The 27,264-nt window shown below is 42.9% G+C and overlaps 2 protein-coding genes across 7 annotated transcripts in view; one reads left to right on the top strand and one right to left on the bottom strand.

Annotated features, from left to right (window-relative positions):
• The window catches only part of sgsm2 (small G protein signaling modulator 2), a 377,356-nt gene that overhangs the window by 12,878 nt on the left and 337,214 nt on the right, over positions 1-27,264 (top strand). The window lies entirely within an intron of this gene.
• Positions 15,952-27,264, bottom strand: part of LOC308401179 (uncharacterized protein) — a 124,020-nt gene continuing 112,707 nt past the window's right edge. Inside the window, exons 1-4 of one of the 6 annotated variants that reach the window (XM_080889300.1) lie at positions 23,560-24,150; positions 22,894-22,948; positions 18,178-18,362; positions 15,952-16,977 (exon numbers count right to left, since the gene is read on the bottom strand). In XM_080889300.1, coding sequence (XP_080745426.1) covers positions 16,970-16,977; positions 18,178-18,362; positions 22,894-22,948; positions 23,560-23,848 — 537 coding nt within the window. In that variant the 5' untranslated portion in view covers positions 23,849-24,150 and the 3' untranslated portion in view covers positions 15,952-16,969. Of the gene's footprint in view, positions 16,978-17,464; positions 18,363-22,893; positions 22,949-23,559; positions 24,151-27,264 lie in introns of those variants that run through there. The other 5 variants (XR_013972482.1, XM_080889301.1, XR_013972480.1 and 2 more) reach the window with 5 other exon arrangements.

Raw genomic sequence — 27,264 nt, 5'->3', positions numbered from 1 at the left:
GAGAGGAGGATCCAAATGCAGGACTCAGACACTAACGTGAAACTCAAAAACCTCAGCTTTATTGCTGGTACGAAAACAAAACATGAAATGACCACTGAAACCGGAGAACAGGAACACACAGGCATAATCTGAGGGTACGACGCGACACCGAGCATGGGAAAACACAGGGCTTAAATACACAGGGTAATAATGAGGGAATGGGCCACAGAAGGGAGACACAGCTGGGGGAGATCAGGACTAACGAGACGGGGGAGCTAAGCTGCACACACTAACATAAGACCAAGACTTTCACAATAAGACAGGAAACAAGAAGTACTAAACCAGATGCAGACATGACACTGAGAGACAGACTAGACACTGAACAGAAACTGCAATACACATGAGAACCCAAAACCTAAGAACTGATCCCTCACCAAGAATAACAGAAACAGATCTATAATGATAATAATAAACAAAGCACCAGAACATCAGAAAACAATCCATAATGCAAAAATAAATCAAAACATAATAAACTCAAAATACTGGGTCCAACGGACCCAGAACCGTGACAATATCAGGTCCCCATAAGGAGAATCATGTGCTAACGGCTGTCTGAATGACTCGGGTAAAGTTTGTAGCATGCGTGCTTGTTGTTTTTGTCTGCTTCCACTTGTCTTTGCACGAGGATGCTGTAGGAGTAAATGTGCAGTCATATTCGTTGTGTTCCCACTAGTGCTGTCAGCGTTAATCTCGTTGAAATGACATTAACGCCACAACACGGCAAATCTCCGTTAACGAGCTACCCCTGCGTGGGGCTGGACGGCCAACACGTTAACGAGCTAACTGCGCTAACACACTAGTTCCCACCAATGTAATTGAGCATTGCGTGGCACATCCAACATACTGTTTTACTTTAGTCCATGACTCGCTTACCTTCAGGGTCATACGTCACATGAAAACCAAAATAGTTCCAAACGCCAGATCTGAAGGAGGGTGGGGGAGGCTCAATTTGCCATGTTGCAACGAGCTTAACTTCTGTCTGCTAGCTTGCCCTGCGCTCAGTGAATCTGCGTTCGACTACTCCGCCTAGGCTGCACTGTCGAGCGCAGATCCACTGAGCGCTCAACACAGACAGCATCGTCAGAAGGAAAGTTGATAAAATAAATTAAAAATTTTGTATTGTTCGTTGCACCCCTAAAGGTCTGAGTGCATTTAATGCCATGCGTATTTTATGTAGAGCTTTTATTCTGAATCCTGAATAAATTCTTCAACCTTTGCCTTCCATTAGAAAAATAAATACTACATGATCAAGCTTGTACTGTAGCCTGTTCTGATTCGTGTTTGCTATATTAAGCTCAGCCTAAGGGACTGCTGGAAAATGACCAGGGAGAGAAAGAAGTGAAACTTTAATAGGAACAGGCAGGAAGTAGAGATGGGGGTGCTTTTTTAAAATCTATACCATTTATTTCTGTCAAAAAATAAATAATAAATAATCAAACATTTTCTTAATGCTAAACTTTGACAGCAAATGGGTACTGAGTGATGACAGTGTAAAGTAAATGGTCTGGTACAGCACCAACTCAATCCGAGCACTCAAACTACAATCACACACAGATTTATGCAGTGCTTTTAAATATGTGTGTTTTTTATCTAACATTCAAACTTCCATGGATGTGCTGTGAGCAGCTCGGGGTTCAGGATCTTGCCAAAGGATGCTTTGACACTTGGATGGAAGGAACCGGGAATCAGTCCGCTGACCTTCTGATTGGTAAGCAACCTGCTCTAAAACCTGAGCCACAGCTGCCCTAAAAGTACATATTAGCACTGTCAACACACTAATAATAATAATAATAATAATAATAATAATAATGGATTGGATTTATATAGCGCTTTTCAAGGCACCCAAAGCGCTTTACAATGCCACTATTCATTCACTCTCACATTCATACACTGGTGGAGGCAGCTACAGTTGTAGCCACAGCTGCCCTGGGGCAGACTGACAGAAGCGAGGCTGCCATATCGCGCCATCGGCCCCTCTGGCCGAGGATAAAATCGCAACAAACCCTCTGCTTCAGCACTTTGTGTGTGACACAGGCAGAGAAAGGCAGGATTCTATTCTGAGCACCGTTAACAGCTCTTAACAGACATGTGAAACATATGTGCAAAGACTGTCGCATTAAACTGCAAAGTCACACTTCATGTTAAAGAAAAATTCAAGCTAGCCGCAGCATGGATTCATATTAGAATCCAGGACTCCAGAGAGGCTGTTACTGCTGCAGAGATTTTCCAGCAGAGATAAATGCCTCTTCTTTTGTCATAAAGTACAGATTGTACATATCAGCATTTCCCAGTCATTTATGGACCTCGGCTCTCTGCTATATGGCTTTCAAATGGATGATTTAACGCAATAGGAAGACATGCGTTGCCTTTTTCGCCATCTTAAATGTTACATTGGTGTCTGACTTACTTAAAACATACTTAATCATTTACATTAATCCTTTACATGATCTACCTCAGTGTCAGGTGAACATTATTCACTCCAGTCCACAGCTGTAAGACAGCGAGGACACTGGTCTTAGAAATCAAAACAAACTGAGTATTGGATGATGAGATTGTCATTAGTGTTTGTATGAGGATGGCACTAGAATATCCAAAAATAAACTGCACATGTGGAGGATCCAAATGCAAGAAAGATTTTACTTCTAGCTGATAGATAAATTAATTAATTAATAAATAGTCATGTGGATGTCAGATTCATTTCAATTTTATTTATATAGCACCATATCACAACAGCAGTTGCATCCAGATTCCTGAAATTGCAAAGACGCTACAATAATACAAAGAAAACAGAAAAAACCTCAACAGTTGAGCACTCATTATATCGAGCACTCATTAACAGTCGAGCAAGCACTTTGGTGAGAGTGGAGAGGAAAAACTCCCTTTTAACGGGAAGAAACCTCGAGGAGTTCCAGGCTCGGTGTGGAGCAGCCACAATGATACAATTAAATTCTGATTCTTTTACTGATATCAATCGTAAATTAAATTCATTATTGATGATTGGCTCTGCTTTGAGAGTGACCACTATTGCTAAGCAACATATCAAAGACATTCATGCAAATTATTTGCACGTTTAAATGTTTGTTCAACTCTTTGTTGTGATCACTGTTGGGGTCATTACTCAAAAAAGTAATGACACATATTACACGAAACACTTTTCTTACAAGTAATGCAGTACAGAACTTAATTACTGCCAGGAGAAAGTAATTCATTAAACTACTTGTGGCATTACTTTCAGGTTATACTGTAAAACAGGTTAAACACGTTGTCTCATAATCACCAAATAACAATATAAGCCTACAAGCTACAGCCCCACACACCAAAACAAATCCCTATCCTGATGAAGACGCACATGTAACGTCTTTCTCTTAGCACAACACAAAAAAGCGATCACTGCAGTGATTCGACTTCAGAAACATGAACAGGGAGAAACAGGCTGCAGTCTGACAGCTCAGCAGTTTGTTGCCTGTTGAAGTTCAGGGTCTGGCTGCTGGGGGTTCACTCAGATTTATCATCGCTCGGGGCTTTTGGGTAGCTTAGCATTAGCATTCTACCTGTGCAGATGGAGCACAGGTAGATGTCAGCTCTCTGCAGATGACATTCAGTTATATATTTCTTTTAAGCCCCAAGATGTTTCTAAGCTGCAGATCCTGAATGGCTGTGAACTTTCTCCAACTTAATGGAGAAAAAACAGAAGTTGTTTGTGCCTCTGACAGATTTGTGCCTGAGGCAATGAAAGCTCTTGGGCCCCGTCGTCTATCTAAACCTCTGTAAATCATCTATCTTTGGGATAACTTTTAACTCTGCTCTCACTTTGTATGCTCGTGTCAAATCTCTGGTCCACTCTTGTTTTTATCACTTAAGAAATATTGCCAAGTCCTTTTATGTCATGCTCTGAAGTGGAGATTGTTATTCATGCATTTATTTAATGACATTTCGATAACCGTAAGTCATTGTTCCTTTGTCTAAGGGGAAACTCCCTGAACGTCTGCAGGTTGTTCAGATGCTGCAGCGAGGCTTCTGACTAAATCTCTCATATCACAGCGTCATGGATTCAAATTCATTTTAAGATTCTGGTTCTGACATAGACTTCTTCAGAGACAAGGACCTGCTTACAGCAGTGAACTGTGACATCAGTACAGGTCCCTGATGTCATGTGATCAGGGAGACAGAGCTTCTGCCACTGTGTCCCCAGAATCAAATCTCTCGCTCTGAGCTTGAGATCTGTGGCTTCAGTCGTCTTTTTCAAGAAACAACTACAAACTGTTCTGAAGCACTTTGTGATCTTTGTCTCAAAATGTGCAAAAAAAAAAAATTAGACTCACTCACCTAGTTGCATTCTTAATCAATATTGATTATTTGTTTGTGTGTGTGTGTGTGTGTGTGTGTGTGTGTGTGTGTGTGTGTGTGTGTGTGTGTGTGTGTGTGTGTGTGTGTGTGTGTGTGTGTGTGTGTGTGTGTGTGTGTGTGTGTGTGTGTGTGTGTGTGTGTGGGGGGCGCTCAAGAGTTGGGCGTTTGCCTTGTGATCGGAAGGTTGCCGGTTCGAGCCCCGGCTTGGACAGACTCGGTCGTTGTGTCTTTGGGCAAGACACTTCACCCATTGCCTACTGGTGGTGGTCAGAGGGCCCGGTGGCGCCAGTGTCCGGCAGCCTCGCCTCTGTCAGTGCGCCCCAGGGTGGCTGTGGCCACAATGTAGCTGCCATCACCAGTGTGTGAATGACTGGTTGTGTAAAGCGCTTTGGGGTCCTTAGGGACTAGAAAAGTGCTATATAAATACAGGCCATTTACCATATATATATATTTATTTTTTATAACTATAATTATTTCTGCCCTATATATAGAAAATGTTTGGGAGTTTTTGTATATATTTTGTATTGTCCTGTCACTTCATTGATAGATTTGCTGTCCTTTGTGTAATTTGTTTCGCAGTGTGTGTTGTGTACAGTCCAGTAAAGATTTCTTAGATTAAATCACATTTGAAGTCAAACCAGACAGACACTTTCCAAAAGCAGATGAACTCTGAGGTCAACTCTGTGAATAAGTTTTGCACCAATCTGTCATGAAAAGTGGCCGTTAAAGGTCTCCTGCATAGATGAATTGAGGTTGTGTGTTAGCAGGGGTGACATTCCTGCTCCATAATGATAGTTATTGATCAACATCTGCTCTTTGAGGTAATCAGGAAGTGAACGCAGTGCAGTCCTTAATAAACTGAGAGTTTGTGTCACACTGCTGTTATGTAAGCTGTACTTGAATTTTAAATATTATATAGCTGTGTGTGTGTTTGAACTTCTCACTTGCACCACCAAAAATCAGCACCAATTATGCATTAAGCTGAAAAGACACACGAGACATGTTACAAAACAACAGCACACATCAAACACGCAACGCTTTCATCACTCACAGCAGATCAAAAATCGTCTGTGTTAGCCGGGGGAAATGGTGTTAAAGCACAGGAAGAGCCATCTCAGCTGTCTAGACACACTGACAAACAGAAAACCCCGAGCTACAGAGGGGTAGATGGAGGAAGTCATTTGGAAGAATCATGGCTCCCCAGTATAAATAGCCTGTACGGGGCATGTGTACTGACAGATTAAACCATCTTTGAAGTCTGCCATACATCAGTTGAAACCTCCCTTCCCCTGCTCTTTAAGCTAATAAGCTTAAATCTTCCAGCAGCAGCCAAAGCTGCTCCTCCATAGAAAAAAATTTTTTAAAAAAAGACGAGAAGAGAGAAAAAAAACTTTTAATCCTGGCTTTGATGATACATTATGTGCTGCTGGAAAGAACACTCAAAGTTCCCCCTGAAACTTAAAAGTGACACGGACCCCGTCAGGCTATTCTGGATTGAGGAAGCGGCAGAAAGAGCGTCCACATGACAAAAGCTCCCGCAGCTGGAGGCAGTGTGTGTGTGTTCGTGTGTGTGTGTGTGTGTGTGTGTGTGTGTGTGTGTGTGTGTGTGTGTGTGTGTGTGTGTGTGTGTGTGTGTGTGTGCTGGTGGTGGCGGTGGGGAGGGATATTTCCATTCTACACTGTCATATTATCACTTATATTTCAACTCATCCCCACTCCTCGATACGATGCCGTATGTACAAACACAAGCATAAACTCAACATGACCCTGCTTTCTGCATTTGTAGCACTTGGCAGCTCAGCGAGCTTAGATTAAGCTTTGAGGAGAAGTAGCGTTGGGGTGGAGGGGTAGGGGGTGAGGGGAGGAGGGATGAAGAGAGTGTTTTCAAAAAATTAATGGGGAAGGAGAAGGAGCGAAAACAGAATCGTGGAGCGAGATGAGCTGCGAAAGGGTGAGAAACGAGAGAGAGAGCTATGTAACAGAGATCTGCTTTCTGGTTTCTATGGAAACAGCAGGCTATTATCCTCAAACGTCATTTGTTATGAAATTATCTGACTTCAACAAGGGTGGAAAAGACTGAACGAGAGGCAGAGGTCAGGACTCGTGTTTACCTTTGGGAGCTGAAAGTGATCGGTGAGGTCAGACGGGCCGAGGCGAAGCACAGCAAATACACCAAGTCACATTAAAGCATTTAAACCTGCAGCAGCAGATCAGGCTAATGGCAGTCTGCATCTCAAACAAACAGCATGCACTTGCCATGTAAACGTCAATTCTGCTTCCATAAATGTAACATTGTGTGTTTGTCTTATCTCCTGTTCCTAAAGACCAGGATGTGGGAATGACTCCTTCAAGTGCTGCATTTGTGTGTAAAAGAGATAACTCAAAGGGACACTTTCCGCATGCACATCAGCCTTATTAGAGTTTACCCAGAAAGATGCACTAAAAAGGTCGCAGTCAAGCGCTTTACACTACGTTCAGTCATTCACACACTAGTGATGGTAGCTGCGCTGGGGCGCACTGACACAGGCGAGGCTGCTGGACACTGGCGCTACCGGGCCCTCTGACCACCACCAGTAGGCAAACAGTATCTTAGTATCTTGCCCAAGGATAATTTGGCATGCCTGGAATCGAACCACCGACCTTCTGATTAGTGGCTGACCTGCTCTGCCACCTGAGCTACAGCCACCCCTCATATGTTAAAGAATGTATGAGGAATGAATCGGGAATAGCCTGATAGTTGTGACTTCCCTAATAACCCCTGCTTCAGGACAGCATGGTAGGTAAGGATAATTCACTAACCAACCATCTGATTGATACTAAATTACTGTAAACTTAATGTAATAATTATCTGAAAGTTGGTGCGATCATCTTTGATTCAGGCACCATTAGCTGCTGTTTCTGTGCCAAAAGCATTCTCACTCTGATACCTGAAGTAAAAAAATTAGAGTAGAAAGAGCAGTGCAGCTTAGCTGGCCTTTATTAGCTGTACGAGAGCATGAAGTTGCACAGTACAGCACGTTAAGCGTACAGCACAGTGATGCTGTCAGTACACAGTAGCTGCGACTGTTGCTGGGACCAAGGTGGAAATGATTATGGAACAGGAAGCAGCTATTCCAAAGTGAAATAGAGAGTTCTGCTCTTACTTAATTGCTAACACATAAAGAAGAAATGTTCACTTTACATGTAGACATGCACATCTAAACGGGCTTTGCTATTTCAGAATAGTGAAAAGAAGAGCTGGACGCAGATAGAGGGAGGGGGTAGTGGACAAGAAATAAGATATGAGGAGGTGGGAGGTATTTGGGTTGGGATGGAAATATCTCCCTCTTGTTTTCCTCTCTCTCTCCCTTCACTCCTCCCTTCTGACCGGCTCCTGAGAGCGCTCCAGGTGGCCCTCTCTGGAGCCCCGCTCACAACGGCCAGGACAGGGCTTTCATGCCAGTCGCTACCTCGAGGTCAATGGGTTTGTTCTGGCAGGGCCTGTTGCAGTGAATGGGCATCATTACAGTTTCATTATAGCGGGAACTGGCTGGAATGAAAGCTGTATTTAACATCCAGAAGAGCCCCTGCAACTACTTGAAAGCTAGAGGGGAGAAAAGGAGAGACAGAGAGCGAAGCGAATGTTGATGGTAAATGAGAAAGAAGCTTTTCAGGTATCACATCTGGAGAGGTCAGTTCAGCTGTGAATGAAGATATATATATATGTAACCCATCACCAGCTCACGTGTATCACATAAATAATATTAATAATTTATTTATACAGGACCTTCAAAACACAGAGTTTCAAAGTGCGTCACAGTTCAAATAAAAGCTGTACATTGAGAAACGTGCACATGTTAAAACATAAGGACACACTGACGACGTTCACTCCAGCGCACAAATACATGCACGCGTGGTTTCCAACCATGGTGACCAGTGTTGGTCGACCTACTTGAAATAGTAATTAGTTACTAATTACTGATTACTTCTCCAAGAAACTAATCCTATTACTTCATTGATTACTTATTTTCAAAAGTAATTAGTTACTTTATTACTTAGTTACTTTTTTTAAAAAAAAGATACACAACCTGAATATGTAACAAAGCAACAGACATTTTTTTTCTGTATTTGCATCATATAAAACTGAATCAAGTGAAAAAAGTCTAAGTTTAAATTTTTTCACGAGTTTTAATCTTTTAACTTTATGCAAATCAAACAAAACTTAAATTATTTGCAACATTCTCTGGCTGGAAGAAACGTGTTTAACATTGAAACCTACTGTCTGCTTGTTCCAGCAGATAAAATAAAACCATGTTTTGTGTTTGCACTCTTTCAAGTAGATGCAAGTAAAACACAGTAAAAATAAATCAAATCAAACATTCAGCAGCTCTTAAATCTGTTTCTCTGTGAATGTCACGTTGCCGTGGCAGCGTGCTCGCTGCTCGCTCAGATTTGAAGTTTAACTTTTCGCTGTAGAAAGACGTTTTCCTCCCACACAGAGTGAGCAGCGGACGCTAATGTTTGTGTCACTTTTTACAGAATCAAACTCAAAGTAATGGGATTACTTCCACGCTGTAAACGCTGCACGGTCGTACTCTCTCCATCACTCCATGTTATCCATTGTTGATCTGCACACGTCTGTTGCTGCCACGGACGCCGCACGCTCGCACGTCACTGTCATGAGACGCTCTCACAAACAAAATCACAGTTTAGTAACGCAGCGTGCTTACTGGAAAGTAGCAGGAGTCTAATTGCAATAGTAATCCCTTAGTTTACTTGTTACTTGAAAAAAGTAACCGGATTACAGTAACGAGTTACTTGTAACAACCTGACTGACTGAGGAAGGCTGTTCCACAGTTTGGGACCTATACCCTCAAAGTGAGATTAGTGAGGGACAGCCCTAAGGCCCCGGCTTTTTGATCGGAGAGCTGCATTGATAAGGTGTTAGAAGCTCCGCTAAATAAGCAGGAGCCTGTCCATGTAGTATCTTATATGTCAACAATAATAATAATGAATTCTGAATTTCACTGGGAGTAAATGAAGGGATGCAAGGAAAGCTGTAACATGTTAGCAGCCTTGCTGCTGCAGTCTGAACCAATTGGAGACAATCTGTGGAGGAACGAGAGACGCACGTGAGAAGTTAATGCAATAATCAAGACGGGAGAAATTTAAGTGAGTATTCAATGTTCAAGATGATTGAGTCAGACTGGGTTCAAAGTGGTAACAAGGTTTTTAGCAGAGGGTTTGATGTTATTGGCGAGGGGGCCGATGTACAGGCCTAGTGTTAGAACCTGAGTTCTACCAGAATCCAGATGGAGGAAATCAGAGAACATCCAATCAACAATGGCAGAGAAACATTCACTGAGGCAGGAGAGGCTGCTGAGGCTGTTGGGCTTGACAGAAAATATAACAGTGTGTCATCTGCATGGCAGTGGGAGGAGCTTCTTTAGAAGCATAAATCAGGTGGAAACATAAATAAACAGAATTCATCCAAGGACTGAGTGCCCCACTCCACATATGAGCGGTGCATATGAGGACATACATCGATTAATGCGAGTTATATCTGTTTGATAAGCAGGGGCGATTTTAGCCCATTTTTGGGGGTGCTGATCTTTGATCCCCCAAAAATGGATCAAAGATTTCTTACTTTTTTGACAATATTTGCTATTTGTGTGACACACTACTAAAAATATAAAAAGTACACAGTACATAACAACAAAAGTATAGATACCCCCCCCCCCTCCCAAAATGGTTTGTTCCCCTGCTCTGGCTCTAGCGCTGTTGCTGCCAGAGCGATGGTGGCTGAGATGCCGCTGAGCGGAGGTGTAAGAGCCTGGCTTAAAACAGGACATTTTAGCTGCATTTAACCTTCAGTTACTCTTTATATAGTTGGTAGGAGTCAGACCATGTTTCTTTTTAGCTGAAAAGCATTACACCAGGTAACCTGCAGTGTTGAAAGCGTGTTTTCTGACAATGTTTGCTGCCCTACAATCCGTCCTGCTCTGTAGTCAAATCAGCAACATTTCATTGTCCTGTTGCTCCCATTGAAATGTATGCAGCCTATTTAAAATCTAAAACTTATAATTGTCCGTAGCCTGCTGTTGTTACCACTGTCCTGTTTGAAATGGATACTAACTGACTGAATGCCCATTAACCTTATAACTGTTGTGTGTGTGTGTGTGTGTGTGTGTGTGTGTGTGTGTGTGTGTGTGTGTGTGTGTGTGTGTGTGTGTGTGTGTGTGTGTGTACAGAGAGACAGCCAGGTTCATAATGGATGTGTTTCAATATTTATCTTTTATTAGATGTTCATGTGGTTTGGTTATTTGCCTTTTGGTTGAAAGTACACTGAGAGGACTTTTTCATTAGTGATCTTAATAGTATTTTTTTCATATTAATGTAATTTTTCATCTAATTGAATCTATTTGTGTATGATTGTCAGTCCAAAGAGGGAACGTGAGGAGAAAGTACGAGGTCAGGAAGAACCAGGTAAGCAAACAGACAGGGAGCAGTGACAGGCAGAAACTGTTAAACTGACAAAGAGAAAAAACCTGATTTTACTCACAATATCTGGAAGTTGTGTTCTCCCTGTATTAAAGCTGCTAAACAGAATCTGCTAAACAAACTGGGCTGAAACATTTTGACCCTCTTTAACAACATTCCAACATAACATTATCATTGATCGGGAGATTAAAATTAATGATATATTTTTATGTGGTTCAACCACAACTCTACTGAAACCTCAGCCAGTAACAGGTCAGCCAACCGTTGGACAGTCCAGTTGTCTGTATGACTGCTGCAGTACGTGCATCACATTTGCTCACTATCAGAAAGAGCCAAACAGCCCTGGTGGAGCGAGCAGCTGTAAAGAGAAGCAGATGCTCTGTTTCTACAAATGTTTTAAGCTTGTTTCAAAGATTCTGTACAGCAGCTTTAAATGTTTTCCAAAAGCACACACACACTTATCAGTGTTTCTCACACTTTTTACAGTGTGGACCACCTGATAAAAGGTCAAGCTCTCCCAAGCACCAAAGCATGAAAGTCATAAATCTTACAACACAAAATTAGTATCTGCAGTAAAGATTTTTCATGCATTGTATACATTCTACCACAGGCAAAGTTGCCTACATTTTTATAGTTTTTTTATTAATATTTTGTAATAATTTATTTGTAATAATTTCTTCTGTTTTGGGAGTGTTTTTTATGTATCTGTATTATATTATACATACACATTAAAAGTGAATCTCTGTCCAAAAAATGCACTCAGTTTACTTTTTACTCACTATGAGCATCATTCATTATTAATAAACCAGTAATGAAGGTTAGCATATGTATTTTTTTATTCCAATCCATTCTTCTTTAGCAGCATTTAAATAACCTTTATCAGATTTGATGGCTTTGTTACAGACTTTTAAAAAAGTGTTTTGCTTTTCTTTCACAAATGTGGGATTAAATTGTTAAAATGTACAAAACAGTGATGTCATGTTTTGTGACGAGGACCCAGGCACAGAGAGACCTGATGAATTTAAGAATCTTGTGATTCAATAAAGAAATTTGCAGACTTGCACAGAGATGGTAAAATTATGGTGACTGATAGCGGAGACGAAGATAACAAATGATGAGGACAGGGAGGAACAGGGGTTTAAATGCACCGAGGAGACAGACAGAGAGAACTCGGGACAACTGGAGACATTTAAGGATGCAGGGACTGACAGAGACAGGGAAGATGTCTCATCGTGATGTGTAAAGTTGATCTTGCCTGGTTGAGCAGCTCTCTGGGTGCTCAGCACCCCCAAAGCTCTGATCCTAGAATCGCCCCTGTTGATAAGTATGAAGAAAACTGAGCACACTGGATTCAGTAAACATTAAATCAAGCAGGGCTGGAAACATGTTGCACTAAATTAAATGCCTTTGCAAATTCTGTGTCAGTGCAGTTAGAGGGATCAATATGTAAATGATCAAAATTACCAATAACAGATTCATTCAATAAATGATTGCAGGATTTGGGAGGTCAACAGATTACAATACAGTAAACTGGATATTCCTATTGAATTTTAAAGATAGTAAATCATAGGAGTTAAAAGAACCAGGATCAAATGGGTTTAGATAATCCTCATGAATCACTGCTGTTCCTCCACCGTGGGCTTCGGGAGGCAGAGCTCTCGGTTCAGCTTTGAGTCTCAGTGACAAAGAAAGTGTCTGATTTCTGAGAGGTAACAAAATTGTTACGTATGAAATATGTATTAGATCTGGATCTACTGTTAAAAGGGCAAATAACTGAAGTAGAGACAGGCTAGAGAGGAAGAGGTTTACAGCACACAGTAATTAGATTACTGAGTCTGGGTGCACACATATGGACAATGTGAAGGTTTTTCTGTTTATGCCGTATATTCAGGTACATAAAGTCTAACACTAATACGTGGCTCACATACAGAGTAAAATGGTTGGTGAGGAGTTGAAAAGATTAGAAAATATTTACTTTTAAACCTTCCAAATAAATTATTAGCTAAAAATGCTCCTCCATGTGTGGTGGGCCCTGTTTGTGGAAACTCGATTTGTTGAGCTCAAAGTATTTTTTAAAAACAAGACAAAAATAAAGAAATTATTAAAGCTCAAGAAAAAGGACTGTGTGCATCTTTACGACATGTTTCTAGAACCTTGTTGATGGGAGCACTGGTAATGCTGGTTAGTAAACTAGTAACCAGCAGGCAGGCTGTCAGCCGACACATGATGTTCTTGACTGATTTCCTTCTAGTATTAATTTCATGTATAATTTTATCTGTAATTAATGAATCGCCTCGAGCTGACTGTTGTTGTGTTTGCTGTATAAATTTACACACACACACACACACACACACACACACACACACACACACACACACACACACACACACACACACACACACACACACACACACATATTTATTACAGGAGGTGATTGTCATTGGGAGGAAACTGAAATAGAATTTCTCTCTACATGACTGTCTATATGTGGAATTTCTTTTCATCGTTGGCTTTATTAAATACATAAGTATAAAGTTTGAGCATTTCAGATGGTTCAATGCACTCGAGGTCATTCAATTTAATTCCAGCATCATACATGCTCAGCATTTCTTACCACAGTTGTTGCAGTTACACATTTGTTGTGACTTTCTATCATTTTATGTTCTAATATACTTACATTTCAGCACGTGCTGAGAATTTTGAAGGTTTTCTTTCACAGTTTCTGTTGATCCTCAACATCCCTGCTGTGGCCTTTACAGCCTGAACTCAGAAGCTTATGTGTTCTCCAATATTTGATCATTTCCAAAAGTAAGAAATAAAGTCAGTGGATGGTTTAAGGAAAGAAAAGACTTAATGACTGATTTAATATCTTTGGAAACTATTTCACTAATATATTTTTTCAAATAAATTCCCATATAAAAAATAAAATTATATTTAACATTTCTGTGTATGAAGGAATATGAAATGGTAAATATGGAAAGGTAATTAAGTGAAACAGAAATTAGTTCTCAGAGGAGGACATGATCACTAGATCATAACAAAAACCTGAGAATTATGAATAACTTGATAATGCAACACTTGGCACAGTTTAATCAATTAAGACAAATTTATACAACAAAGTTTGATGCTGCACAATTCAGCAGTTTTTCTTTCTTTCTTTTTAAGAATATTGAATTTGTTGAAAATGATTTAATATTTATAAAAATGTTAATCTGAAGCTTTAAAAATTAAGACTATTTTAATAAAGGCTTAAAGCTTTTTCACCTGATAATTAGACACAATTCATGTTTTTTTCTCCTGTAAATTTTTACTGTAATAAATCAGAGTTAATGCAGGAAAACTGTGAACATCAAAAAAACAAAACGGTGAAATGATCAAACCTGAGCATTTTAAGCTGCTCTGTTCATTTGACCTGTTTGAGCCTGTGTGAAACAAACAGACGGCACTCAACGGATGTTCCCTGAAATTAAAACACATAAAGAATAAAGCCTTGATGCTGTAATAAACGTTACTGAGCTTGAACAATAAGAAAAAGCACAAATATGTATGTAGATGATTTTTGACTTTTGTCCAGCAGCAGAATGTCTGATGACAAATAAAAAGAGTTTTAATTTTATAATAACAGAAGTTAATACAAAAAGGACGTTACTTTACAATTAAAACAAACAACAAAAACAAATATAATGAATAGAATAATATAGTAATAATATATAATGAAATAATAATAATGTAATCGAATGCATTTTATTACTTTTAATATTGTATTGTCTTTGTATTACAGTATAAAGCACCTCGAGGCAGCTGTTGTGATTTGCACAATAATTAAAAACTGAATGCTGTCATATCCTAGTTTGTATGGTTTGAATGTTTTAGATATTGTGTTTTATTCAGTTATTTTTATTCAGATATATTGTTGGGAATTTTCCTGCCACACAATGAATTGTTATCAAACTGTTGGAATTAAAGTAAAAACTATTGATTTAAGTGAAGTAATAACCGTCTGTAGAGTATTTATAACAAAAAGATTTTTGAATTTATTACATAATCTGATCAGAAGCAACTAAAAATGAACGGGACTGAAAGGTGCACGAACGACAGACTCATATCCTCCCTCATGTAATGGTCCCTCCCTCGCCCTGTCTCTCCCTCGCCCTGTCCTCAGATGCCTTTTGGCCTACTTTCGGGTGCAGAGAGCTCCAGTGTGTGTGAGCCAAATCTCTGCGTGGATTTAAAGGCAGAGCGTGCGAGAGATGGAGGCAGAGCGAGAGACAGCGAACCGGGTGACCAGAAAATATCATGTCAAATAAGGTATTCGGCTTTGGGCTGTGGGGACGCTCGCTGTGCCTCCTCATATTTGTTCCAGTGGTCACGGCTGACAAACAGATTTAATCAGCTTCTTTGGTGCAACAGTCCTAATCATCTTTGAATCATTAAGACATTACAATCAATACCAAAAGAAATACATTTGATTAGATGGTAATCTGTATTTGATTTTTCCTCATTTTACATTAAAAAAATGCAGAAATTGAGTCTCAAGTGACAGTTTTGGAAAATAAGCACGACTCTAAAACCAAACGTCAAAATATCCTGTTAAAAATCATGTTTTACAACGAATTTCCACTCTGCTGTTTGTTTTCTATAATTCAAGCATTTCATGGCAAATCACAGGACGAGTGTTAGATGGACTCACGTGGAGGTGAGAGGCTCGGGACATCCAAGTGTGGAAACAGTGAAATACATCCAAATATGTGCCCGCAGGTTTAACATAGTGTGTGTTTGTTAGATACTCATTCTTTAAATGACTCTGCATGTAAAGAAAGCCACTAAAGTCAATCCTGATGAACTTACCTGATAACTGTGAGCAGAAACTGACATGATTCATTATTATTGGCTGACTCTAGCATTCAGCTCACTGAGAAAAATGTGTAGTTACAAATGTGATGTTTCTTTAAGAAGTGAAAATAAAATGAAGACGACAACTTTGAACGATCCATTAGTGCGTCACTTTATTCAAAGATTATTTCAATGAACACAAAAAAATGTTCCTTTATTCTAAATTGATATTGTTTGATTTTCCCAAAAAATACACTATTATTTGCAGCATCATCTTCCCTGTATGTGTATGTGTGTGAAGCTATAGCTATGATCTGATTTCACCAACCATAGGATGAACTCTGGAGAAGGTACAGGCCCCGTGTACTCTCATACCATCTTCGCACTCACTAATCCTTCTGCAAAAGAAGCTTTATGTGTCCATAATCCGTCTCGTTATCACCGTCCAATATTAAACCAACAGCTATGTGGAAGTAACAAGTCCAGACAGAACTCTCGGGGTGTTCAAAGTACTTCTTGGAAATGTGGTGAATCAGTAAGGATGAGGAGGCAGGATGAGGTAGAATGAACTGTGCTGCATGGACCGGTGAAACGTGAGGATTCTCCTGTGACCTATGTATCAAATTTAATAGTATACTTTTTGAGAATATTGTTACTGTTAGGTTGGAGGTACTAGTACACTGCATATATCACAGTTTTAGCCGTACCACTTAAAGGTACTGTGTTGCATTGTGCTTAAACCGGACTAGACATTTTTTCAAAGTGTATAAAAATTCACCACGTGTGGTGTTGGACTGTTAACCATGTTGACATGTGACCAAAGATACTGGGGTACATTAGCACTGATATCTTAAACACTGCACTGCTCACAAAACACTGCATGCTAGTGTTTGCATGTCAACAATTATACTTTGAAGCAGAAAACTAGAAATCGCCCAACACAGTGAATAAGTTTCATATATGAATAAGAAACACATTAGCTAACACTAGCACATCTGTGTTAGCATTCTTCATTTCCCATAAATGTTAAAATGTTGGTACATTTCGTCAAAGAACAGAAAACAAGGACATTTCATTAAGACTTTATTTACATGTTTACATTACAGAGACATGTGAAGCATTAAAAAGCAGCTCCTACTGTCAGAGATCACACGCATGTCCTGGTCAAACTATAAGCTATAAAAGAAAGATGTCTACACAGCGTGTGGGCAGCTGGTTGTTATATGCATCTCGTGTTCATGAACTGTTCCCCGACATGTCCTGACCTGGTCTAAAAGGCTGCAAGAGAGAGAGAGAGACAAAGTCATTTAAAAGCTGTTACACAACGAAGCCCGAGCACAGCCTGAAAAACACAACCACAACACTGAAACCAAGAATGTGCTGATTTTCCTCTAAAAGCAACAAAGAAACACTTATTGATATCTGCACACTTTTAATAAATCATGCAAACATTAATGTAGGTCCGGTCAGAAAAAGACTCATGTTTCACAACAATATAAAAATGTCTCATTTAAAGACATATGGACAGAGCTGAAAGAAGACTGACATCGTCCTCGTCAGCTGTCTTTTTTAATTTATTGTTTTTAAGGAGATCCTGTAACACGTCTCCGTAACTCACAGAAACAAAAACAACAGTAGGAGCTTTAATAATAGAGTATAAAAATACTCCCAAAGATGAAATAAAAACACGTTAGACGGCCGAATCTCACGCTTCACACAGAGCTTCTATTAATAAGTGTAAGAGTTGAAAGAATTGACAGTCACGTGAAATGACAGCAGTGAGGTTTTATTTAGACACGTAGGACACATCAGAAGGAAGAGAAAAAACTTCTATATTTATTCAGAAGAAATTGAAGTATCTATATGAACAAACGTGGCGTCCAGATTCACCACAGTCGGTTTGAATTAAACAAATAATTCCACAAACTGAGATAACACAGGAGGGTGAATCGAAGTTTACATCAGAATATAATATAAAACAACTTGTGACAAATAGTCTAAAAATAGCACAACTGGATCATCTGGAAATATCCAAAAACACACGTGTGTGTGGATTAATGGAGCACATTAACCAGTCGGAAAACTGGGTTTGGAGAAAAAATGGTGAATTGAGTCACACGAGACTGCTGGGCAGGTCGTAACAGGCTCTGTACAGTATGTCGAGCTGCAGTGCTGTTCAGTAGCTTGGCTTAAATCTGAGATGCAGCATATTTCAGTATCGTGTCGGTTATAACGAGCGCCGGCTTTGTTAAATGATCTAACAGGAACTTCACACACGATACAAATTCTGCTCTTCGCTCCGTTTCCACTAGAAGCACATTGTGAAGGCTAAAACAAAAGCATCACAGCCACCACAGATGAACAGAGCAGCATGAAGCTACAATACCAAGACAGTTCACTGAGACAGGAATTAGATGGAAGTTTATTCATCTCAGACAGCTCCAGTACTGGGACAGAGTTTTAAGCTTTAAATCGCACCCTCTATTTCACATTTAAGGTAATCGGCGCCAAAGAAGGATCGCAGCTCTGAACGTTCTTCATGAACACACGTCAGAGGACGCCTGTTCAGTTTGAACAGAAAGTCGAAGGTGCCTCGTCCAGGTCGGCGCGCACATGTGGATCCTGCAGATCCACATCCACTGCAGATCCTGCAGGATTTTCTGCTTTAAAAGAAAGAATGAAACGATTCAGTGTTTACAGCATGACTGTTCAGTTTATCTTAATCAATAAAATACTTCTGTACTGATACCTGTTAGTGTTTAGAAAATAAAAGCTTTTGCTTTAATAACATTCTGAAAAGATTTTCACATTATCGCTCAACAGGAAGAGTTTTTACGACTTTTATCGACTCCAGCTTCAGAGGAAAGACTGAAATACAGGACAAGTCATTTTTACCATTATAAACAAAGCTCATAATCACTGTTATGTTGTAATAGGAGGCTGCACTGATTCATAGAAGCAAAAGCCTCAAATTGTGTCACAGACTTGATCTCATCCAGATCCAGCTGATGCATCGCTCTCCCACCACCAAATATGTTTCTGATATTATCTCCCCGACCAATTGAAATAAATATGTTAACAAAAAGAAATGATGAGCACAGCTTTCTGGTTCGTGTGCTTCAGCATGTTTTCCTTCAAACGTACAAAAACCACCAAAAACACACGACGATGATGATGATGCACAGGAGGGTTACACGTTGACTCATCGGGGGATTTCCAGCCTTTCTTTAAATGCAAAGTGACCTGCAGCAGGACGACACAGATGGGCTCTGCTGCCGCTCGTCACTACCTGGCTCTTTATTGGAGGAGCTTTTTAATGCACAGACGTGCGGCTGCGTGTGTGTGTGTGTGTGTGACTGTTGACATACTGTGGGCGACTCTCAGATTAATGAGGTTCGTTAGTCTGTAGTCTGGTTAATCTGCTGCTGTAATGCGGCTGTGCGTAAAGCTCCTCTAAACTTGCCTCGTTCACACAGGCTTGCGCACCAACACACCCAGACAAACGACAAGTGATGCTGAAAATGCACCGGTCCATCCCACCAGCGCATTTCAAAGCCGCCCAGATGGCAGACAAAACAGCGTACAGTTTGGCAGTCGGTGCCCAGACCGGGCGAACAGAAATGAGAGAAACAATGAAAGCTCTGGACGTGCCCCAAATTCTAAATCTTTGGCCAAGCTGCAGAGCCGAGGAGAGCCTCAGCAATTCCAGCTACGCGGCGAGAAAATCGGCCCCAGGTGTGCAACAGTTAGAAAAAAACAAAAAAATGCCCTCTGCTGCTCTCAGATGCCGTGGGTAGCGAGCATTGGCCGGCACGAGAGGACCCACGTGGAGCTGCGACGCCATCTTGTTTCACCGACAGACTTGGAAGGGGCAGCGATCCCCTCTGCAGTATGGGGAACACACACACACACATCACATCACAGACGTGTTGACAGATAGTGTAGGAAGCACACTGGTTATTGATGAATGAGCTTCTCCCGCCTGCAGCAGAGAGCGGCTGTGTGTCGAAGGGAGTGGCAGAAAAAAAGCTGCAGATTGGCGAGCGAGGCTGATGCAGAGGGAAACCATCCCCGCTGCCACAAAGAGGCTCATCGCCAGCCGTCTGTCGCCTACGTCGATGCATTTTCACAGCGTGCCGATCGAGCTTTCTCACTTTTACTCTGAAATAAGCTGACTCGATTTTCACGAGAGGGTTTAGGCATAACCAACGGACCGTCCTCACAAACCCACACCAGGGTCGGCCTTCAGCAGTCCGTCTTAACGGAAAGTTCGTCCACATTAAACAGGATTACAATCAACTGTTGCCATTCCCGGCTGAATTTTGCAAGTCTGGAGACTAAAACTAGACTAGAGTAAATCCCTGGGATTGTGTGGTGCAGCAGCTTTGCAAGGCACGCGTTATTCCAGACCACCACTCCAGACTCTGCTGTGGAAAAGCAAGCACAGAAACACATTTTCTATAAAGATCCTAACATAATCTGGGTGATGGAGCAGCTTATCGTAGCTGGTACATGCCCAGCAGTCACACTGTAAGTGTCTGTCCTCCATGTCTGGCTCAGCTTTGGGGACACAGTGTACAGACAGTGTGCAGAGGAGCCGAACAATGGACGACGCAAGCCTGCGGCTCCTTTGGAGCTTAGCGGCTAGGCGCTAACTTGCTCCAGGTTAGTGTGCGCTCACTGAGCTGAGCGAATCAAAAGCGATTTGGAGGCAGAGAGAATGTAAAAGAAGAGACGGGGCTCACAGAGGCGTTACATAAGACAGCAGGGTTCAAGCTACAGTCCATGTTGGTTCATCAACAACACGATGAAAGGTTCTTCTGATCGGAGGCAAAGCACTGAGAGGGTGAAGCTCAACACATCGGTATATTATACCACATAACTGTCAATGCAAGAAACACAAGTGAAGTGGAAACCGTTACACTGAAGCATTTACTAATGAAAATGAGTTTAGCATTAGGGTCACCACCGTACATCGACCCTGCTAATTACCTTGCTAAAATATGAAACGCACAAATCTAGCACTGAACTTTCTGCATGAAGGGGAGTATCCATGGAGATAACTTATCATCGATACCCTGCTACGCTCCATTAATGCCACAACACGGTGGAGTAGGAGTTCAGGCAGATATCGAAGAATCAGGTAGTCAAAGAGCTGCTGCTGTTCTGCAAATGGGTATCGCGAGAGCGACCTGCAGGGTGGAGTGGATGTGCAGATCTCACCCATTAACCAGCAGCTGGGTGAGAAATGAAGCTCGTGCAACAAAAGCCACCACGTGCCTCTATGACCAAGTCAGCAGGTAGGATCCTCGTTACTATCGATGACAAAGTGTCGCAGCTAGACACCAGAGTCCAATCAGAATCGACTCAGCAGCTGCACCGTTCATTCATGGATCGCGGTCGGTGGTGGTATCATCGTAGTTTAGAAATGCCCCGGCGATGGCTGCTAGCCGCCTGCCAGTGTTTTCACGTTGTCACCTTTGCTTTGCGTTGGCACGCGCGAATAAGCGTTAATGTTGGTGAGGGTTTGCTGAGGTCAAGCACATCATGTACAGAGCTGTCATAGTCACGCTCTCGACATCCCTCTGTGCTGCTCTCAAGTCACGGACGCCGAGCAAGTATCCAGGCCTGCTGCAAAAGGGCTGCAAGACTTATCACTGTGCACAAGACGAGACTGACACCATCGCCACGGCATTAGCACCATCCATCACAAGCTGCTCAGCAACACCTATTGGCTTTAGCAGGAACATGTACTGGTTTTAGCGAGCATTGTTAGCTTCAGTGCTCCACCTGAAGCTGTTTTTAAAAAATTAGTAACTAACAGTAAGTATTAGTCATTATTAGCCATTACAGCTCTGAGTGGGCCCTCTTTTTCAGACCACGTGACACGAAAACTCAAACACAGAATCCTGCGGAGATTCATCAACATGTTACTTTAGCGTAAAGCTTTTCTATGCGGTCCAACATGGTGCTTGTGGTCCATACTGCAAGAATCGAGCCTCAGCTGTAACAAGATGATCGCTTCCTGTCACCCCTCTGCACACCTTTAGCTCAGGCGGCCTCAGCTCTGTCACATGACTTCAATAAAGCGTGCACGATGCTACACTCCCATCAACTGAAGCCCAGATATTTGACCAGCTCTACTTGATTTCATGTGCTGTGAAGAAGCGAGGCGGCAAAGCGGGCAGACGGGAAGAGCGAAAACTCCAGGTAACAACATCATGCCAGGGTGTGAGTCAAGCTGTGAAGTGTGACATGGTTAACGCCTTAGCTCACTGCGCCACGGCCCCCCCCCCCCTTCGGTCGCCATTGTTGGAGGCAGGAAGGTGCGGGAGATAGCGCTGCCTGTGCATCTCTCTCAGCTCCCGAGAGCCTAACCCGTGGACATGAAAGCACAACGTCACAAGTTAGGGTCTCAGGGATGGAGAAAGACGCGTATCCTAAACGAACTCCTCTCCCTCGTTGCACAGCTGCTTTGAACCCTCTCGGAAATCACTCGTATTCCTGCGCAGGAATAACCTCCGTGTGCTGGACTTGCTTATAAGTCAAATGAGGACTCAGAGCGTCTCCTGCATACAGAGTGAGCTCTGCCTCGCACAGCCTCAGAGGCAATGCATTAGCTGCAAGCTCCACAGCCCCCTATGCATTCGTGAGCATACAACAAGTGCAAGCCTCAGCCAGACACAACACTGGCCAGCCCCCCTCCCTCAACTATCTCTCTCCCCCTCCCCCACCTCGGCTGAACAATACAGCACTTTGAAAAATGCCTCCTGCCATCAGGTACAGAGCCTGCTGCCGTACTGTATGTCCAAAGATCTGCTTCTGTCCTTTAGTAACCATTACTTGCAGGAGATGCAAAAGACAAAAGCCCCGCGTGGATGCATCGGCTTCAGCATTGAAATTTGCGCCAGACCAGCGCAGCATCTCACAGTCCATCTCACACGATGACTTGCATGCTCGTCCGACCGACATGCCTTTTGCCTGGTGCAACAAAAATCGTTTGGCGACCGCTCAGTGCTTACAAGTGCACATCCCTGTTCAGCACAAGCTTCCCAATCCTCCCGAGAGGCTGCGCAGGGAAAAAGACAAGCCTGATGACAAAGCTCTACAGTTCCTTCTTGCTACCATGGTGGTCTAAAGCGTAGGAAACAGATGGGGAGCGGAGAGGAAGAGAATTTGTTGGTATCGACTCACCCTCCCCTTTGGATCCAGGATGCCCCAATCGCTCGCTGCTCTCCGAGCTCACTGCCTGCTCAGGGAGGGGAAGAAAGAGGAGACAGAGAGAAAGAAAGCTCAGATTTAAACTTACAGCACGCCAGCAAGGCTCCGCTAACGCTCAGAAAAATAGATTTCCTTTCATTTTATTTGAAGAAAAAATGATGAGAGCGGTACAAAGCCGAGGCCGGTCAGTCCTGCTGGAGCTCAGGCGGAATAAATAGCGAGCGGCACGGAGACGAGAAAGATGAGGATGGGTGGTAGGACTGAGCCGGAATGAACCATGTGCACATTCCCTCTCCCTCTATCACTTTGCTCTTGCTGCTCTCTCTCTCTCTCACACACACACACACGCATGCAGTCCGGTCAGGACAGTCGCTGAGACCGTTTCCAGGAAAACAAAGCACTGCAAGGATGCACTAGTTAAGGTTAGGTAAGACAGGTAGGCGAGAGGCAGCGAGAGAAGGAGGTAAAAGAAGAGAGCTGAGCCTCAGAATCAGCGCTCACAGCCAGTGAAGCATGCCAGCTTCTGCCTCACCGACGTGAGGAGGGGCGAGAAAGGGGCGGGGGGCGTGCGCACACACACACACACACACACACACACACACACACACACACACACACACACACACAGCCTCTACTTACTTTGTGTCCAAACCTGCAGGTCTCGGGCGCAGGTTGGTGACAAAGGGGGAGGACGTGCACGCACACCCAAGTTAAAGGACAAAAACCAATGTGCCTGCTGATCTCTTGTCTCGCTCCGCTTTCTCTTTCCAATCACATGCAGAGGTGGAAAGGAGGGAAGACAGGAGAAAAAGAAAAAGCATACCTCCCTCTCCCTTCTCTTCCTTCCCAGAGAGTCTCCCTCAGTCTTTTTCTTTCTCCTGCCCGTGCTGATCGAAGGAGAACGAGAAGAGAGGGAGAGATCATCCATTAATTTGCCTCACAGCTGTAATCGCTTACAGCCAGAGGCCCACTTTTCCTCTGTATCAGACAGGGTGGGGGTGGGGGGTGGGGGGGTTAGGGGCAGGAGAAAGTCGTCCTTTTCTCCTTTTTTTCTCCCACCTCGCTGTTGTCCATTTTCCAAACAGAAAACAAATCCACTCTTTTGCTGGCATGCAAAGAAAAACCAACAAAAATCCACTTTTCCAGTCTTTCTGTCTGCTGTCTTATTCTGCGCCTCACACCAGCCGACCTCTTTCACACTATCCTCTCAGAGAGAGAGAGAGGGGCCATAGAAACATTGCTACATGATGTGCTTTGGCTTATACAGGCTACATTTAATCTCCACTGGCTCCCCCAGGCTTTGGTATGGAGAGAGAGGGAGAGAGAGTGAGAGGGAGGGAGGGAGGGAGGGAGAAAAAGAGGAGAGATGATGGGGGGAGGGACAGATGGAGCGAAACGAAGGAGAGCAGCGACCTACAACTGGCTGCAGGCTCAAATCAGCGACGGGCCCGAAGAGGCTGGGAAGGAGAGAGGAAAAAAAGGAAGAAAAGAAAAATCCCCGAGACCACACTGCCCTCTTGCTTTCCTTCTGCGAGCGATCGACCGCCTGCGTCTGCAGCCCGGCTAATCTCCCGTCACGTCGTGCTGCTTCTCAATGCAGCTGCAGTAGAAAACCGAGCATCTGGATCTGCAGCACGATCCACCTCTGTAAGCCAGCCGTTGTGAAAAATAATCATGCTACATATTTTACAGTCTCCCCGTTGACACGTTCGCGTACGTGTGCACGCGCAACACACACACACACAATGCAGCAATCCTCATTTATCACCTGCTTTGTGTCCAGATAGAGCCAGTCTTCTGTCAGGTGCTAATATTAGCCTGCTTTGATGGTGAGAGCCTGCAGCAGGCAGACAAAGGCGCACACGCATGCACGCTGAGGCGTGTAGGCTCAAACACAAGTATGGTTAAACTTCACACGCGTGTGGATAAATGTGCAAAAGCCAAAATAATAAACCACCTGGCTAATGAAACTTTGCATCCAGCTCAGGTGCCACCGATTTACCCATCCCATTCCGCTCTCTCCAAGTATTTATTATCTGCTGGTAACGGCCAGGAATCTGCACCCGGCCAGCCAAGCGGTACGTCAAGAGAGACCCAGATCTGTCAGGCTGTAGCCCACGCGCACGACAACAAAGCAGCAGGACTGCAAACAAACCTGCAGCAGGTCTGCAGAGCCAGAAACAAACACGGCCGCTGGGTGGGGCGACGACGGGCATGACGCGCTCCCGACCGGAGAACTTGACTGACACCTGTCACATCAGACCATCGCAGCTGAGGTCGGGAGGTCGTTGCTATGGCAACGGGATGGCGAAAAGAAAGGTTCAGGAAGAGGACGTCTGACCTGTGCTGACTGGATTTCTGTGAAAATCATCAATGTTCAACTGGAAACAGTGCATAAACATTTTGCAGTAATTAGCACCGTCAGGAGATTTTTCTGTGTGATGTCAGTAACCTGATGGCGTGCTGGCCCGGAGCAAAGCTGGCCGAGAGTCGTTCTGCAGCAAAGGCAGATGCAAACATTAAACGTTGTGTGAAATGTTGCTAAACTACTCACCAACACAGTAAAGATGTGAGATAACTTTACGCACAGGAAAATGCTGAAAACCAATAATGAACGTGCTCATGAGGAGCACTCAGCAGTGAACACAGCTCACTCAGAAACCATCCACAAATGCAAGTTTGAAATCTCTCATGCATAGAAAACACATAAATAAATATGATTCAGAAATGGAAGCACTTTATTTACTGGAAAACTCCCTGTGGTCTCACTAATTACAACATCTTTGGAAATTACAGATGCTGCATTCTGTGGCCTGAGAGCCAGTGATGCTCAATGACATACACAATCTGTGGAGCGATACATCTGCAGCGTTTCTTTGTCACTGAAGGTCTTGCTCATTTCAGCAAGACAGTGCCAAAGCACACTCTGTACGCAAATTTAGCCTTGAAATGATTAAAGGACCCACAATCAATCTTGTTTTCATTTCACAGAGCATACAAGCTTTTGTAGAAACTGAGTTTTCGTGATTTTAATCTTGATTTTATTTTTTATTTTTACCAAACCTGATAACAAATAAAGGCTTGACTACAACAGGTCAACTAAAAAGGTGCACATATACTCTTGACTTCTTAAATGTATTTTTAAAAGTGTCAAATTCTGCAAAAAAAGATGGAAAACGTAACTAAAACTTTCTCCTGGGACTGCCCACAGATGTATGCACACATGGTCAATGTAAAAGCACACATGCATTTGTACAAATGAAATTATTGCAGTCTTCTAACCTGAGGTGGATCCTTCACAGGGTTAACCAACAGGGGGCAGCCTTATGCTCCTCTGCTGTAAACATATGCACTTGTAGACGAGTGCCAGGCCTCAGTATATAACATATGAAGGCCAGTGCGCTCATGTTACTGCTGCTGAAGAGGGAGTGTTGGACGCTGTAAATCCAGCAGGTTCACTGCTGCCAGCAGCAAAGCAGAAGAGGCAAAACGTCAGGGTTAGAAGACAGCCGCAGAGGGAAGAGCTGCTCGGTTTGCATTCAGGATTAGAGTTCAAATATTGCTGTTTTGATTTCTTTGCAGATCCACTCCAAGGCTGGAGAAGCCAGCCCAGAACCATGAAAATGTCTGTTTTGCTGTGCAGTAATCATTTCAATCAGTTTATTTCCTGTTCCTCCCTGACTGTCACAATATTTCACATGTCACACAGAATGACAGCAGCAGTCTGCATCTGCCGATTGGAAATATTGTGACAATAATTGTCGAGGCTGACAGCAGATGTTACTGATGGCGAGCGGACTGGGACGCTACAGTGGCGGGCTCCCGTTTGAATCCCGTGCTTTTCTCCCCTTCGTATCCATCACCGCACAAACAGCAAGACCGAAACAGCCGGCCTCCTTCCACGCAGTCATCAGCACTAATGAGGTTATCGCCGTTGCCTCGGAACGGAAACCCGGTGACGCTTCGGTGCACGTCAGTCCTATCGGCCACGCAACAATGCAGCGTTTCTGATCTCACAGGCCAACGCTGCTGCCTTCACATCAAACATAGAGTACAGATCTCCGCTGCCAGCTGGCACACAAACAGAGCTGGAGTCGGAAGTACGCAAAAAATTACAGGAAGAGACATTCACACTTCGGCTGTGGACATCCGATACACTGCAGCACAAGCAAAACATGTCAGAAAATTACTGTCAACAATTTTGGGAATAAATGAAGAAAATGTTTCTCAGTTTTTGGATAGTTGGCGAGACAAAATAAGAAGTTTATTGAACCCAAAAGAAACATCAATGAAACCAGAAAGACGCATTTCAAAATATTTTCCACAAAGGTCCAGATTTAATGC

The sequence above is a fragment of the Rhamphochromis sp. 'chilingali' genome (assembly GCF_963969265.1).
Source record: "Rhamphochromis sp. 'chilingali' genome assembly, chromosome: 8".
NCBI classification, from domain to species: Eukaryota; Metazoa; Chordata; class Actinopteri; order Cichliformes; family Cichlidae; genus Rhamphochromis; species Rhamphochromis sp. 'chilingali'.
This window is presented reverse-complemented; position numbering and strand designations above follow the sequence as displayed.